This window comes from Hypomesus transpacificus, unplaced genomic scaffold, assembly GCF_021917145.1.
Source record: "Hypomesus transpacificus isolate Combined female unplaced genomic scaffold, fHypTra1 scaffold_61, whole genome shotgun sequence".
Taxonomy (NCBI): Eukaryota; Metazoa; Chordata; class Actinopteri; order Osmeriformes; family Osmeridae; genus Hypomesus; species Hypomesus transpacificus.
In genome coordinates this window covers 1301640-1320097 of record NW_025814034.1, presented here as the reverse complement: position 1 = coordinate 1320097, position 18458 = coordinate 1301640, and the positions used below count along the sequence as shown (strand labels likewise).

The following is an 18458-nucleotide window of genomic DNA, read 5'->3' as shown; positions in this document are numbered from 1 at the left end:
GGGATGGAGAGAGAGGAGGAGGAGAGAGGGATGGAGAGAGGGGAGGAGGAGGAGGTGGTGAATTTCAGCTACATCCATCCTACGGTAAGATTGCATGCCAGGGGTATGTGTGTAAATATGTTTAAGTTTATTGTTTTGTGTGTGTTTAATTAGGTGTATATTTGGTATTACATGTATGAAACGTGTGTGTGTGTTTAATTAGGTGTATATTTGGTATTACATGTATGAAACGTGTGTGTGTGTGTTTAATTAGGTGTATATTTGGTATTACATGTATGAAACGTGTGTGTGTGTGTTTAATTAGGTGTATATTTGGTATTACATGTCTGAAACGTGTGTGTGTGTGTTTAATTAGGTGTATATTTGGTATTACATGTATGAAACGTGTGTGTGTGTGTTTAATTAGGTGTATATTTGGTATTACATGTATGAAACGTGTGTGTGTGTGTTTAATTAGGTGTATATTTGGTATTACATGTCTGAAACGTGTGTGTGTGTGTTTAATTAGGTGTATATTTGGTATTACATGTATGAAACGTGTGTGTGTGTTTAATTAGGTGTATATTTGGTATTACATGTATGAAACGTGTGTGTGTGTGTTTAATTAGGTGTATATTTGGTATTACATGTATGAAACGTGTGTGTGTGTGTTTAATTAGGTGTATATTTGGTATTACATGTCTGAAACGTGTGTGTGTGTGTTTAATTAGGTGTATATTTGGTATTACATGTATGAAACGTGTGTGTGTGTGTTTAATTAGGTGTATATTTGGTATTACATGTATGAAACGTGTGTGTGTGTGTTTAATTAGGTGTATATTTGGTATTACATGTATGAAACGTGTGTGTGTGTGTTTAATTAGGTGTATATTTGGTATTACATGTCTGAAACGTGTGTGTGTGTGTTTAATTAGGTGTATATTTGGTATTACATGTCTGAAACGTGTGTGTGTGTGTTTAATTAGGTGTATATTTGGTATTACATGTATGAAACGTGTGTGTGTGTGTTTAATTAGGTGTATATTTGGTATTACATGTCTGAAACGTGTGTGTGTGTTTGGACTGTAGAATGGTGGAGGACACATCCAGGACATGGAGAATGTCAGGGCTCACCTTCACACCCTGCTGAGACACACACACACAGACATGGAGAATGTCAGGGCTCACCTTCACACCCTGCTGAGACACACACACACAGACATGGAGAATGTCAGGGCTCACCTTCACACCCTGCTGAGACACACACACACAGACATGGAGAATGTCAGGGCTCACCTTCACACCCTGCTGAGACACGCACACACAGGTGAGATACACACACACAGGGGAGACACACACACACAGGGGAGATACACACACACACACACAGGGGAGACACACACACACAGGGGAGACACACACACACACACACAGGGGAGACACACACACACACACACACACACACACACAGGGGAGACACACACACACACACACAGGGGAGACACACACACACACACACAGGTGAGATACACACACACAGGGGAGACACACACACACACACACAGGGGAGACACACACACACACACACACACACACACACACACACACAGGGGAGACACACACACACACACACAGGGGAGACACACACACACACACACACACACAGGGGAGACACACACACAGGACACACACACACACACACACACACACAGGGGAGACACACACACACACACACACACACACACAAAGGGGAGACACACACACACACAGGTAGGGATGAGCGAACGATGCTTTGTGAAGCTTTGGTAGTTTCTTCCGGATTGTTCCGGCCCAAAGAGCCGAACTATCGGCGCATTGAAAATGAACAGCGTCATCTAGCAGCCGTTTAAACTGGCTGAATGAGGCGTAGTGGTTGTCTCCGACGGTAGAGACTACCCTATGTTATTTAATATTTTAATTAAGGCTACATGTGTTCATTTTAATCTGATATTATTGCTCACACATTAAAATGATGTGATACATCTGTAGGCCGTGAGAATTATGTCATTTTCTCACAGTAAAAGTTAAAGAATATTGTACGAGGGTACCTGCACTGGGTCGTGAACTCGGGATCCCAGATTCGCATTATTAAGACACACAGAGGGGAGACACACAGAGGGGAGACACACACAGGGGAGACACACACACACACAGGGGAGACACACAGAGGGGAGACACACACAGGGGAGACACACACACACACAGGGGAGACACACAGAGGGGAGACACACACAGGGGAGACACACAGAGGGGAGACACACACAGGGGAGACACACACACACACAGGGGAGACACACAGAGGGGAGACACACAGAGGGGAGACACACACAGGGGAGACACACAGAGGGGAGACACACAGAGGGGAGACACACAGAGGGGAGACACACAGAGGGGAGACACACACACACACAGGGGAGACACACAGAGGGGAGACACACAGAGGGGAGACACACAGAGGGGAGACACACACACACAGGGGAGACACAAATAGGGGAGACACACACACACAGGGGAGACACAAAGAGGGGAGACACACAGAGGGGAGACACACAGAGGGGAGACACACACACACAGGGGAGACACAAAGAGGGGAGACACACAGAGGGGAGACACACACACACAGGAGAGACACACACACACAGGGGAGACACACAGAGGGGAGACACACAGAGGGGAGACACACAGAGGGGAGACACACAGAGGGGAGACACACACACACACACAGGGGAGACACACAGAGGGGAGACACACAGAGGGGAGACACACACACACAGGGGAGACACACACACACAGGTGAGACACACAGAGGGGAGACACACACACAGAGGGGAGACACACAGAGGGGAGACACACAGAGGGGAGACACACAGGGGAGACACACACACAGGGGAGACACAAAGAGGGGAGACACACAGAGGGGAGACACACAGAGGGGAGACACACAGAGGGGAGACACACACACACACAGAGGGGAGACACACAGAGGGGAGACACACAGAGGGGAGACACACACACAGGGGAGACACACAGAGGGGAGACACACACATACACAGAGGGGAGACACACACAGGTGAGACACACACACACAGGTGAGACACACACACACAGGGGAGACACACACACAGAGGGGAGACACACAGAGGGGAGACACACAGAGGGGAGACACACACACACACACAGGGGAGACACACATTACATTTACATTTAAGCATTTAGCAGACGCTTTTATCCAAAGCGACTTCCAAGAGAGAGCTTTACAAAAGAGCATAGGTCACTGATCATAACTCCGAGATATCCCCAAACATTGCAAGCAGCCAAAACATGAAGCATACATTGTGAAAAACCAAATAAGTGCCAAAGGGAAGAACCATATAAGAGCATGCAGTTAAACAAGTTACAATTAAACAACATGAAACTCAAAAAGTGCAAGTACAATTAAACAACTTGAAACCCAAAAAGTGCAAGAGTGTACCTGTAGAAGAACAATCAACAGTAAAATATTTCACAGCGAGTACAAAAGTTTAAATCCGTTATAACTAACCAACAAAAGCAACAAGTCTCTCAATAAGTCATTGTGATCCTGGAGGAAACTATCATCAGGTCCAGCCAAGCATTCCTAAGTGCAGTTGTACTCCCGGAACAAGTGTGTCTTGGGCCACCATAGTCTCATAAGATCCTGTGGGAAACACGGGAACACACACACACACACACACACACACACACACACACACACACACAGGTGAGACGCACACACACATATACACACACACATGTGACACACACACACAGGTGAGACAGTTGAAGGGGTCTAATGTTGTTTTCTTTCTGGCCAGCAGAGGACAACTTCATCTCACATCTCTCAAGTCCCAACCTGGCCTTCAGCAGTGACACCACCTCAAACCTGCTCAGGTAACACACACACACATCAGGTGACACACACACACACACACATGTACACGTGTTCATACACTTTTAACTCCTGTCCTCCTGTAATAAGTGGGACAGCAGCCCTGGGTGGGACAGCAGCCCTGGGTGGGGCAGCAGCCCTGGGTGGAGCAGCAGCCCTGGGTGGAGCAGCAGCCCTGGGTGGAGCAGCAGGGTTGGAGGAGCTGTTTCCCTGTTACTCCTCCTCCTCCTCACACCTGCTGCTGTCGCCCCCGGAGACCACACTGCTCAGGGACAGCCTGGACCGAGAGAGGATCAGACGCAGGGTAAACACACATACACACACACACAACTACACACACACACTTATTCACACACTCATTCACACACTCTTACATGGTGTGTGTATGGCGTGTGTGTGTGTGTGTGTGTGTGTGTGTGTGAGAGAGCAGCAGTGTGAGGAGCAGGTGATGATGTTGCAGACGAAGACCATGGAACTCCAACAGCGATTGGCTCTGGCTGTGTCAGCTGACAGGAAGAAGGACATCATGATTGAACAACTGGACAAGGTCTGGAAACACACAAACTATACACACACGCCATACACACACACCTTACACAAACACCACACACACACACCTTACACAAACACCATACACACTCAAACACCCCCACAAACCTTACACATATTGATCTGGCTGTGTGTGTGTTATGTGTGTGTGTTCTACCTGTGTGTGTCAGACTCTAGCCAAGGTGGTGGAGGGCTGGAAGAGGCAGGAGCACCTGAGTACTGCTGGAGTGAGGAGACTACAGGAGCAGCTGACCCAGGTTCACACACACACACTACACACACACACAGTACACACACTTCACACACACCTTCTAACCCTGTGTGGTATTCCATCTCCACCCCTCTAACCTAACCCCTAAACCCTCTAACCCTAATGGTGCATTTACACTGCGGCAACTCGAATCGCTTGCCATCGCTCACCTTCCCACAATGCACCACGCTTGGGGCGTGTCAGACAGATTCATACAGTAGAGTTGTAGTTCTCTAAATTCACTGTTGTAGTTTGTACTGTATAACGTCATGGCAAAGTGTGCAGACTTGGGTTTACGTACTTGCAATATCGATCAAAATGCAACTTGTAGCATATACAAAATAGACATACACATACAACTTGTAGCATATACAAAATAGACATACACGTTGCCATGTGTAAAACATTTTCATTATATTACTCAAAGTCTCTGCTAATCTGTCGATACGACAAGGGAGTCCCAGCCAGGCTAGCTAGTTACCACAGTACGAAGTTACGTAATGTGACGAGAGACTGAGTTTAAAAGTAAAACAAAAACACCAGGAGCACCGACAACGTGGGCAAACCTGCGCCAGGCCTCATTCTTTTTATTAATGTCTCTGTACAAATACAGAGACGTATCGTACAGGACTGGATATGCAGCCACACAGGCAATTAGTTTATACTCCATCTTGAAACCTAGAAAGCTAGAAATGTTTACCATGGTTGCTACATTACGTGAAACAAGAAAAAACTCTGATTGGCCATTGCTAGCGAAAATCGCTCCTCATTTGCATAAAGTTGAGAAAATCTCAACTTGGAGCGCGTCATGTCGCTACCCACAAAGCACCATGCAAGCAATTTGCTTGGCTCCATTGAAAATGGACAAGGTCTTTTGGAAAGCATGTTGTCGTGTTGCTCGCATCGCTGCAGTGTAAACGCACCATAACTCTAACCCCCTAACCCCTTTACCCTCTAACCCCTTTACCCTCTAACCCTAACCCCTTTACCCTCTAACCTAACCCTCTAACCCCTTTACCCCCTAACCCTAACCCCTTTACCCTCTAACCTAACCCTCTAACCCCTTTACCCTCTAACCCTAACCCCTTTACCCTCTAACCTAACCCTCTAACCCCTTTACCCTCTAACCCCTTTACCCTCTAACCCTAACCCCTTTACCCTCTAACCTAACCCTCTAACCCCTTTACCCTCTAACCCCTTTACCCTCTAACCCCTTTACCCTCTAACCCCTTTACCCTCTAACCCCTTTACCCTCTAACCTAACCCTCTAACCCCTTTACCCTCTAACCCCTTTACCCTCTAACCCTAACCCCTTTACCCTCTAACCCCTTTACCCTCTAACCCCTTTACCCTCTAACCCCTTTACTTTCTAACCTAACCCTCTAACCCCTTTACCCTCTAACCCCTTTACCCTCTAACCTAACCCTCTAACCCCTTTACCCTCTAACCCCTTTACCCTCTAACCTAACCCTCTAACCCCTTTACCCTTTAACCCCTTTACCCTCTAACCTAACCCTAACCCTGCGAGGAGGGGTCTTTACCCTCTAACCTAACCCTCCCCTGTGAGGAGGGGTCTTTACCCTCTAACCTAACCCTCCCCTGTGAGGAGGGGTCTTTACCCTCTAACCTAACCCTCCCCTGTGAGGTGGTTTGGGCACCTGCTGAACAACCTCCCCGTAACCCGATCTATCACCCTTGTCCCCTGCCAGCATCAGGCTCTCTACAGTGTGTGTTGTGGTGTGTGAGCAGGTTCTACAGTGTGTGTTGTGGTGTGTGAGCAGGTTCTACAGTGTGTGTTGTGGTGTGTGAGTAGGTTCTACAGTGTGTGGTGTGGTGTGTGAGTAGGTTCTACAGTGTGCGTTGTGGTGTGTGAGCAGGTTCTACAGTGTGTGTTGTGGTGTGTGAGTAGGTTCTACAGTGTGTGGTGTGGTGTGTGAGTAGGTTCTACAGTGTGTGGTGTGGTGTGAGCAGGTTCTACAGTGTGTGGTGTGGTGTGAGCAGGTTCTACAGTGTGTGTTGTGGTGTGTGAGCAGGTTCTACAGTGTGTGTTGTGGTGTGTGGGCAGGTTCTACAGTGTGCGTTGTGGTGTGTGAGTAGGTTCTACAGTGTGCGTTGTGGTGTGTGAGTAGGTTCTACAGTGTGTGTTGTGGTGTGGTGTGTGAGCAGGTTCAGGGGAACCTGGAGCAGTGTGTATCTGAGGGAGAGGAGTCTCTGAGAAGAGAGCAGAAGCGGTCTGAGGAGCTCCACAGGACCAACACACAGCTGGTAAGCACACACACACACTGATACACACAGATACACACACACACACACACACACAGATACAGCTGGTGAAGACACACACACACCTATAGATCACCTCCCCTCCTCTAGTAGTGTCTCTGGGCTCCTATAGATCACCTCCCCTCCTCTAGTAGTGTCTCTGGGCTCCTATAGATCACCTCCCCTCCTCTAGTAGTGTCTCTGGGCTCCTATAGATCACCTCCCCTCCTCTAGTAGTGTTTCTGGGCTCCTATAGATCACCTCCTCTGGTTGTCTCCTTGTTTACGGCTGGTGAGTGATGGACCTGGAGGGCAGCTCTCTTACGCCTGGAATCCACTGGCTGCGAAGTGCAGCAATCGTTTCGGCAGCTGGTCTAATTTCTCAGTGAGACGCTGGCAAAATCGGCTGCAGGATGATAAAATTACACCATATTAGTTGATATATTTGGACAAAAAAACATGTTAAGATTTTACCACATTAATTGTAGACTATGGTGAACATATGTAAAGTTGTAGACTTTATAATAATTTTTACCCTTTTTTTAACCCTGTTACTTTACATTCACATTAAAATCAGAAATTGGTTTAAAAACACTAAACATGAATGAATCTTAAATTAAGTAAAAATACTAAAATTGAACTATTACTAAGAACTAAACAATCTAAGAATAAAACAATTTAAAGTTAAATAAAATATATATAAAAATAAGAATAAAGAATGAGCAGCAAAGGTGGTCAACATTAGCCTGGCTCTGCCCTCCCACGTACTTCCGCTCAATTTGGATTTTGCTTCTGTACTAGGTCTGGGATGTCGGTTCTGAAGTCGTTTTCCAGAAACAATTTTTTTGTAGGTCCAATCAGGGAACAGAGGGAGTGGCTGAGAACGATGACGTTAATGTCGTGCACTTGTTTGAGTAGTTCAGTAATGGCAGCGGAGAAAGATGCAAGCGAAACTATTCTGCAGTTGTGGCAACGCTGCCGAATATAGGTTAAAGCCGGAGCAAGAACATTCCTTGCTGAGTTTTGTTGGTTACCATGATGTTGTGGCCCTCCTCCCCACGGGGTTCGGGAAAAGTTTGATTTTCCAGCTACGGCAGCTAGCTCCGTTACAGTAGTGGTGAAGGAGTTGGCTAAGGCGAACGCTTGCGATTGGTTATGGCAAATCAGAGTGGCTCTGGGCGGATCCAATAGTTTTAAACTTCAACAGAGGACCCGCCTTCAAGGAAGTTAACGTTTGTCAATGGAGACATCCCAGACCCTCTGTAAAAATTAAATGTACGAGGGTCTGGTTAGGACCAGGCTAGGTCAACATAGTGCAATCAGATACTGAGATTAGTCGGCTTATGCATAGCCATTGTAATAGCCATTTGATGGACTTAATATAGTTAAATAGATGAAGGAATGTCAGTGGGAGTCCTTGGCCTTGTTGAAGAGGCCAGTAGCAGATGGAAAGAAACTGTTCTTATGGCGTGAGGATTTGGTCCTGATGGACCGCAGCCTTCTGCCAGAGGGTAGTAGCTGGAACAGGGAGGGGCCAGGGTGGGAGGGGTCGGCCACAATCTTCCTCGCTCGCCTACAATCTTCCTCGCTCGCCTCAGGTTCCTCGAGGTGTGCAGGTCCTTGAGGGTAGGCAGATTGCAGCCGATCACCTTCTCGGCAGCATTTACATTTATGCATTTAGCAGACGCTTTTATGCAAAGCGACTTCCAACTGAGAGTTTAAAAAAAGTGCATAGGTCACTGATCATAACAACGAGATAGCCCCAAACATTGTGGGTAGCCAAACATGAAGCATACATTGTGAAACTAATTAAGTCCCAAAGGGAAGAACAATAAGAGCATGTACTGTGACAAGTTAAAATTAAACAGCAATAACCTCAAAAGTGCAAGTGTGTACCTGTGGAAAAAGCAAGAAACAATAATATATTTCACAGTGAGTACAATATTTTTAAGTGCCGTTGTACTCCTAGAACAAGTGTGTCTTGAGCCTTTTCTTGAAGGTGAGGAGACAGTGTCTTTGATGGAGGTGGGGAGTTGATTCCACCATTGGGGGGCCAGACAGGAAAGAGCTTGTGTTGGGACCGGGCGCTCTTGAGCGGTAGGACCACCAGACGGTTGTCAGAAGAAGACTGTAGGTGGCGGGTGGGGGTGTAAGGCTGGAGGAGAGACTTGATGTAGTCGGGTGCAGTCCCGTTCACTGCTGGGAAGGTCAGTACCAGAGTTTTGAATCTGATACGGGGCGTGATGGGAAGCCAGTGGAGGGAGATGAGGAGCGGGGTAACATGGGAGCGCAATGCCGCCTCATTCTGAATTCTCTGGAGAGGGCGGGTTGCGCATGCTGGGAGACCGGCGAGCAGCGAGTTGCAGTAGTCCAACTTGGAGAGGATAAGTGCTTAGACTAGCAGCTGGGTGGAATGCTCAGACAGGTATCTCCTGATCTTCCGGATGTTGTAGAGGGTGATTCTACACGATGGGGAGACTGCAGCAATGTGGGCTGTGAGGGAGAGCTCATCATCCATGGTCACCCCGAGGTTCCTGGCAGAGGATGAGGTGGTCACCATCGCCGATCCCAGGGTGATTGAGAGTTTGTGGGAGATGGAGGGTTTGGCCTCCATCGTACCAGTACCATACCTCCGTACGTCTTTACCAATATTCACCCTATATAAAACCTAACTACGCAATGTTGGTAGCGAACGGCCTTTCACTAATTCACTCAATCATTGACACATACACACACTTTCCTGCGCTCATGATATATATTCTACTGTGTGTGTGTGCGTGTGCGTGTGTGTGCGTGTGTGTGCATGTGTGTGCGTGTGTGCGTGTGTGTGCATGTGTGTGCGTGTGTGTGTGTGTGTGTGCGTGTGTGTGCGTGTGTGTGTGTGTAGGAGCTGCGTGTGTCAGAGCTGGAAAGAGATGTCTATGAAGCAAAGCGGAACAGAGACCAGGTGTGTGTGGAGAGAGACCAGGTGTGTGTGGAGAAGGATGAGCTACAACTACAGCTAGCGGAAGCACAGGACGCTTTGTCCCGCCTCCAGCTGCAGTCAGCCAGTGAAAAGAAAGAACTGAATGAGACGATTGCAGAGCTGGCCAATCAACTGCAGCAGGAAAGGGTGAGTCTGTCTGGCCCTCTACCTGACCCCTGACTTTGACCACAGAGGAAGTACTTTATAACCCTGACCCTTGACCACAGAGGAAGTACTTTATACCCCTGACCTTGACCACAGAGGAAGTACTTTATTACCCTGACCCCTGACCTTGACCACAGAGGAAGTACTTTATAACACTGACCCATGACCTTGACCACAGAGGAAGTACTTTATGACCCCTGACCTTGACCACAGAGGAAGTTCTTTATAACCCTGACCCACGACCTTGACCACAAAGGAAGTACTTTATAACCCTGACCTTGACCACAGAGGAAGTACTTTATAAGCCGACCTCTGACCCTGACCTATGGGGGAAGAGTTCAGGATGTAGGTGCGAGGGTTCAGAGACGGAATATGACCTCTGACCTCTGTCTCCTGTAGGAGGGGCGCCAGCAGGACCAGCAGCGTTTGGGGGAGTCCAGGGGGGTGACAGAGGACCTTAAGGGGGAGGCGGAGGACCTGCGGGGGGAGGCAGAGGACCTGAGGAGGGAGGCGGAGGACCTGAGGGGGAGAGTGTTACAGCTCGAGGAAGATCTGAGGGGGAGAGATGTTGAGCGAAGCGACAGAGTTCTGGACCAGGTAAGCTTGTAGAAGAGAGATAGTCAGGAAGTTTTGTATTTAGGCCTATTTAAACCAATTTATTATACTCTACGACACGTGCAGGTAAATAAGTTGCTAAATAAGTAATTTTTTCAATGAAAAAAGCTAGCTAGCTAGCAGTAGCTATCAAACGAGTTAAAACTTGAAATCGTAGAGTAGAATTCATTGGTTTAAATAGTAGCCACTCGGCCTCCGTGCATTTCATTGAGAAATATGGTAAAATATGTGACACAGTAGTTTTAAGAGCATAATATATGATTTCTCATTGGTTTGGTTAATCCATATTTCTTCAGTTTCTTATTTCTTTCCAACCCAAACGCATCTGTTATTACTGCAGCAATGCAGCGTGGCATGGAGGAGATCAGTCTGTGGCACTGCTGAGGTGTTATTACTGCAGCAATGCAGCGTGGCATGGAGGAGATCAGTCTGTGGCACTGCTGAGGTGTTATTACTGCAGCAATGCAGCGTGGCATGGAGGACATCAGTCTGTGGCACTGCTGAGGTGTTATTACTGCAGCAATGCAGCGTGTCATGGAGGACATCAGTCTGTGGCACTGCTGAGGTGTTATTGCTGCAGCAATGCAGCTTGGCATGGAGGACATCAGTCTGTGGCACTGCTGAGGTGTTATTACTGCAGCAATGCAACGTGGCATGGAGGAGATCAGTCTGTGGCACTGCTGAGGTGTTATTGCTGCAGCAATGCAGCGTGGCATGGAGGACATCAGTCTGTGGCACTGCTGAAGTGTTATTACTGCAGCAATGCAGCGTGTCATGGAGGACATCAGTCTGTGGCACTGCTGAGGTGTTATTACTGCAGCAATGCAGCGTGGCATGGAGGAGATCAGTCTGTGGCACTGCTGAGGTGTTATTGTTGCAGCATTGCAGCGTGGCATGGAGGAGATCAGTCTGTGGCACTGCTGAGGTGTTATTACTGCAGCAATGCAGCGTGGCATGGAGGACATCAGTCTGTGGAACTGCTGAGGTGTTATTACTGCAGCAATGCAGCGTGTCATGGAGGACATCAGTCTGTGGCACTGCTGAAGTGTTATTACTGCAGCAATGCAGTGTGTCATGGAGGACATCAGTCTGTGGCACTGCTGAGGTGTTATTACTGCAGCAATGCAGTGTGTCATGGAGGACATCAGTCTGTGGCACTGCTGAGGTGTTATTACTGCAGCAATGCAACGTGGCATGGAGGAGATCAGTCTGTGGCACTGCTGAGGTGTTATTACTGCAGCAATGCAGCGTGGCATGGAGGAGATCAGTCTGTGGCACTGCTGAGGTGTTATTACTGCAGCAATGCAGCGTGTCATGGAGGACATCAGTCTGTGGCACTGCTGAGGTGTTATTACTGCAGCAATGCAGCGTGGCATGGAGATCAGTCTGTGGCACTGCTGAGGTGTTATTGTTGCAGCAATGCAGCGTGGCATGGAGGAGATCAGTCTGTGGCACTGCTGAGGTGTTATTACTGCAGCAATGCAGCGTGGCATGGAGGACATCAGTCTGTGGCACTGCTGAGGTGTTATTACTGCAGCAATGCAGCGTGTCATGGAGGACATCAGTCTGTGGCACTGCTGAGGTGTTATTACTGCAGCAATGCAGCGTGTCATGGAGGACATCAGTCTGTGGCACTGCTGAGGTGTTATTACTGCAGCAATGCAGCTTGGCATGGAGGACATCAGTCTGTGGTACTGCTGAGGTGTTATTACTGCAGCAATGCAACGTGGCATGGAGGAGATCAGTCTGTGGCACTGCTGAGGTGTTATTACTGCAGCAATGCAGCGTGGCATGGAGGAGATCAGTCTGTGGCACTGCTGAGGTGTTATTACTGCAGCAATGCAGCGTGTCATGGAGGACATCAGTCTGTGGCACTGCTGAGGTGTTATTACTGCAGCAATGCAGCGTGGCATGGAGATCAGTCTGTGGCACTGCTGAGGTGTTATTGTTGCAGCAATGCAGCGTGGCATGGAGGAGATCAGTCTGTGGCACTGCTGAGGTGTTATTACTGCAGCAATGCAGCGTGGCATGGAGGACATCAGTCTGTGGCACTGCTGAGGTGTTATTACTGCAGCAATGCAGCGTGTCATGGAGGACATCAGTCTGTGGCACTGCTGAGGTGTTATTACTGCAGCAATGCAGCGTGTCATGGAGGACATCAGTCTGTGGCACTGCTGAGGTGTTATTACTGCAGCAATGCAGCTTGGCATGGAGGACATCAGTCTGTGGTACTGCTGAGGTGTTATTACTGCAGCAATGCAACGTGGCATGGAGGAGATCAGTCTGTGGCACTGCTGAGGTGTTATTGCTGCAGCAATGCAGCGTGGCATGGAGGACATCAGTCTGTGGCACTGCTGAAGTGTTATTACTGCAGCAATGCAGCGTGTCATGGAGGACATCAGTCTGTGGCACTGCTGAAGTGTTATGGAAGCCCAGGTTGCTCTGATAAAGGCCTTCAGCTCTTCCGCATTGTTGGGTCTGGTGTCTTGCATGTTCCTCTTCACAATACCCCATAGATTCTCTATGGGGTTTAGGTCAGGCAAGTGTGCTGGCCAATCAAGCACAGGGATACCATGGTCCTTAAACCAGGTACTGGTACCTTTTGCAGTGAGTGCAGTTGCCAAGTTCTGCTGGAAAATGAAATCCGCATCTCCATAAAGCTGCTCAGCAGAGGGAATATTCAAATTTTCTGAGACACTGAATTTTGTGTTTTCATTAGCTGTCGGTTATCATAGTTTCACTTTTTGAATCGAATAACTAAAATAAATCAACTTTTTGATGATATCCTAATTTATTGAGATGCACCTGTATATTTGTTTGTTTTCAGTTGTTTGTGGGTCAGATGATGGCTCTGACTGTTTGGATTGTTTTATTTTATCTTTTTCTGTGTCTTCAAATTAAAACACTTAAAGTGACCCCATGCTGGCTATTGAACCTGTTCTTTACTTGGCTAGCCTACTACTATTGGCCTACATTCTTATACGTAGTCTAATTTACAACACTGGGAATCCAGATTTGGTCATCTTGAAAAGTTTGTATCGGGATCAGGGTGATCCAATCCAATGTTGCTTTGGAAAACCAGTACAAAAGTAAAATGGATTACCTGACCCTGGATAACAAAACATGGGATTTCAAAATCCAGATCATTCTGATCCAGATTAAAATTTTTGAACAACTGACTTCTGGTGTGTGTGTGTGTGTGTGTAGGCCAGGTTGGAAGCTCAGTGTTGTCTGCAGGAGGAGGAAATGAAGCAGGTGACAGACTCGCTGGCAGCCTTGCAGCATGAATACAGCATCCTGAGAGAACAGCACAGGTAGCGTAAACCATGACCCTGAAGGCACTGGGTCTCTACTGGGTCTCTACTGTCTTTACTGGGTCTCTACTGTCTCTACTGGGTCACTAGTGTCTCTACTGGGTCTCTTCTGGGTCTCTACTGGTTCTATTGTGTCTCTACTGGGTCTCTAATGGGTCTCCATTGGGTCACTACTGTCTCTACTGGGTCTCTACTGTCTCTACTGGGTCTCTACTGGGTCTCTACTGTCTTTACTGGGTCTCTACTGTCTCTACTGGGTCACTACTGTATCTACTGGGTCTCCAATGGGTCTCTAATGGGTCTCTACTGGGTCACTACTGTCTCTACTGGGTCTCTACTGGGTCTCTACTGTCTCTAATGGGTCTCTAATGGGTCTCTAATGGGTCTCTACTGGGTCACTACTGTCTCTACTGGGTCTCTACTGGGTCTCTACTGTTTCTATTGGGTCTCTACTGGGTCTCTAATGGGTCTCTACTGGGTCACTAGTGTCTCTACTGGGTCTCTTCTGGGTCTCTACTGGTTCTATTGTGTCTCTAATGGGTCTCTAATGGGTCTCCATTGGGTCACTACTGTCTCTACTGGGTCTCTACTGTGTCTAAACCTAGCTCTGTGTGTGTCTGTCAGGAGACAGCTACTTGACCTGACCTCGCATTATGAGAGAGAACTTTCGTCCCAGATACAGCAGCACCAGCAGCACACACTCACCCTCACCCAGGACTACCTGCACAGGTAACACTCACCCTCACCCAGGACTACCTGCACAGGTAACACTCACCCTCACCCAGGACTACCTGCACAGGTAACACTCACCCTCACCCAGGACTACCTGCACAGGTAACCCTCACCCTCACCCAGGACTACCTGCACAGGTAACACTCACCCTCACCCAGGACTACCTGCACAGGTAACACTCACCCTCACCCAGGACTACCTGCACAGGTAACACTCACCCTCATCCAGGACTACCTGCACAGGTAACACTCACCCTCACCCAGGACTACCTGCACAGGTAACACTCACCCTCACCCAGGACTACCTGCACAGGTAACACTCACCCTCACCCAGGACTACCTGCACAGGTAACACTCACCCTCACCCAGGACTACCTGCACAGGTAACACTCACCCTCACCCAGGACTACCTGCACAGGTAACACTCACCCAGGACTACCTGCACAGGTAACACTCACCCAGGACTACCTGCACAGGTAACACTCACCTTCACCCAGGACTACCTGCACAGGTAACCCTTACCCAGGACTACCTGCACAGGTAACACTGACCCAGGACTACCTGCACAGGTAAAACTCACCCAGGACTACCTGCTCAGGTAACACTCACCCTCATCCAGGACTACCTGCACAGGTAACCCTTACCCAGGACTACCTGCACAGGTAACACTCACCTTCACCCAGGACTACCTGCAGAGGTAAAACTCACCCAGGACTACCTGCTCAGGTAACACTCACCCTCATCCAGGACTACCTGCACAGGTAACACTCACCTTCACCCAGGACTACCTGCACAGGTAACCCTCACCCAGGACTACCTGCACCGGTAACACTCACCCTCATCCAGGACTACCTGCTCAGGTAACACTCACCTTCACCCAGGACTACCGGCACAGGTAACACTCACCCTCATCCAGGACTACCTGCACCGGTAACACTCACCCTCATCCAGGACTACCTGCACAGGTAACACTCACCCTCACCCAGGACTACCTGCACAGGTAACACTCACCCTCATCCAGGACTACCTGCACAGGTAACACTCACCCTCACCCAGGACTACCTGCACAGGTAACACTCACCCTCACCCAGGACTACCGGCACAGGTAACACTCACCCTCATCCAGGACTACCTGCTCAGGTAACACTCACCTTCACCCAGGACTACCGGCACAGGTAACACTCACCCTCATCCAGGACTACCTGCAGAGATAACACTCACCCAGGACTACCTGCTCAGGTAACACTCACCCAAGACTACCTGCACAGGTAACCCTCACCCAGGACTACCTGCAGAGGTAACATTGTCCTCATCTAGGCCTACCTGCCAATCATTTCTGTGGGTATTGTTGTACTGTAACTGGTAAACACAGACCATTGCCTGATTGCACACCATTATGTATGCAGGCAGGGCAGAGACCAGGGTTATGGAAGGTATGCTCCGAACAAACACGCATGCCATTTTGAGTTTGTGTGTGTATGGTGTGTGTGTGGTTTGTGTGTGTGTGTATGGTGTGTGTATTGTTTGTGTGTGGGTTGCCCAAATTGCTGCGGTCTCCCGGTAGTGTAGATTCACCCTCTACAACATCCGGAAGATCAGGAGATACCTGTCTGAGCATTCCACCCAGCTGCTAGTCCAAGCACTTGTCCTCTCAAAGTTGGACTACTGCAACTCGCTGCTCGCTGGTGTCCCAGCATGCGCAACCCGCCCTCTTCAGAGGATTCAGAACGCAGCGGCCCGCCTGGTCTACAATCTACCCAGACGCTCCCATGTTACCCCGCTCCTCATCTCCCTCCACTGGCTACCCATCACGGCCCGTATCAGATGTAAGACCCTGATACTGACCTTCCGAGTAGTGAACGGGACTGCACCCGACTACATCAAGTCTATGCTCCAGCCTTTCACCCCCACCCGCCACCTACGGTCTTCTTCTGACAACCGCCTGTTGGTCCCACCGCTCAAGAGCGACCGATCCCAACACAAGCTCTTCTCCTGTCTGGCCCCCCAATGGTGGAATCACCTCCCCACCTCCATCAGAGACACTGACTGTCTCCCCACCTTCAAGAAAAGGCTCAAGACGCACTTGTTCCGGGAGTACAACGGCACGTAGGAATGATTGGCTGGACCTTATGTTAGTTTCCTCCAGGTTCACAATGACACTTATTGACAGACTTGTTGCTCTTGTTGGTTAGTTGAAACTGACTTAAAATTATTGTACTCACTGTGAAATTTACTGTTGTTGCTTGCTTTTTTCACAGGTACACTCTTGCACTTTTTGAGGTTCATGTTGTTTGATTAACTGCATGCTCTTATGGTTCTTCCCTTTGGGACTTATTTGGTTTTCACAATGTATGCTTCATTGCTACCAGCAATGTTTGGGGCTATCTCGTTGTTATGATCAGTGACTGATGCTCTTTTGTAAAGCTCTCTCTAGGAAGTCGCTTTGGATAAAAGTGTCTGCTAAATGTATAAATGTAAATGTAATGTATGGTGTGTGTGTGTATGGTGTGTGTGTGTGTGTGTGTGTGTGTATGGTGTGTGTGTGTGTATGGTGTGTGTGTGTATGGTGTGTGTGTGTGTGTGTGTGTATGGTGTGTGTGTATGGTGTGTGTGTATGGTGTGTGTGTATGGTGTGTGTGTATGGTGTGTATGGTGTGTGTGTGTGTGTGTGTGTATGGTGTGTGTGTGTGTGTATGGTGTGTGTGTGTGTATGGTGTGTGTGTGTGTGTGTATGGTGTGTGTGTGTGTGTGTGTGTGTGTGTGTGGTGTGTGTGTGTGTGTGTATGGTGTGTGTGTATGGTGTGTGTGTATGGTGTGTGTGTATGGTGTGTATGGTGTGTGTGTATGGTGTGTGTGTGTGTATGGTGTGTGTGTGTGTGTGTGTATGGTGTGTGTGTATGGTGTGTATGGTGTGTGTGTGTGTGTGTGTGTGTGGTGTGTGTGTGTGTGTGTATGGTGTGTGTGTATGGTGTGTATGGTGTGTGTGTGTGTGTATGGTGTGTATGGTGTGTGTGTATGGTGTGTGTGTGTGGTGTGAGCAGGCTACAGCAGGCACAGCAGCAGTGTGAGGATGTAGAGCGGAGCCGATGCAGGTTGGAGGGACAGAGGGAGGAGCTTGTTACCAGGTTACAAGACCTGCTCAGATCTCATTGGACAGAAGCACTACTCCTACTCAACACTCAGGTACTCAAACACACATTTACTCACACACACCATAAACTCACACACACACTCACACAAATACTTCCCTCACAGACACAGACACACACACTATATGCTCACACACCATACACATACACACATTCACACACACCATACACTCACAAACCTTGCTGTGTGTTGCAGGCTGAACTATCTTCTCGGTGTGAAGAACGCAAAAACTGGAACAAAATATCAACCTCCAGTACACACACTGAAGGTACAACTCACTCACACACTACCTCACACACACACACACAGCCTCACGCACACTCACATACTCACACACACACGTACACACAAACTGAAGATAGTGAACGACATGTCAGTTTGATATTTTCTTCTTTCTCAGAGACTCAAGCTGTAGTTCTCCATCTCTCCAGAGAACGAGGAGATGGACAGAGGAGAGAAGGAGAGAAGAGAGGAAGAGGGGGAGAGAGGAGAGAAGGGGGAGAGTGGAGAGAAGGGGCAGAGAGGAGAGAAGG

At 48.4% G+C, this 18458-nt stretch overlaps 1 protein-coding gene across 1 annotated transcript; it reads left to right on the top strand.

Moving 5' to 3' along the window:
• Positions 1–2: 2 nt before the first annotated feature.
• cntrob (centrobin, centrosomal BRCA2 interacting protein) lies at positions 3–18378 on the top strand (the record flags this gene model as incomplete). Its single annotated transcript, XM_047017477.1, has 15 exons — positions 3–84; positions 1069–1141; positions 3852–3927; positions 4016–4229; positions 4356–4472; positions 4645–4731; positions 6891–6989; positions 9873–10097; positions 10515–10712; positions 13938–14044; positions 14669–14759; positions 15727–15740; positions 17817–17958; positions 18121–18193; positions 18326–18378. Coding segments are annotated over exons 1-15 (1650 nt in total), but the record flags the coding sequence as incomplete, so codon positions are not given.
• Positions 18379–18458: the final 80 nt, after the last annotated feature.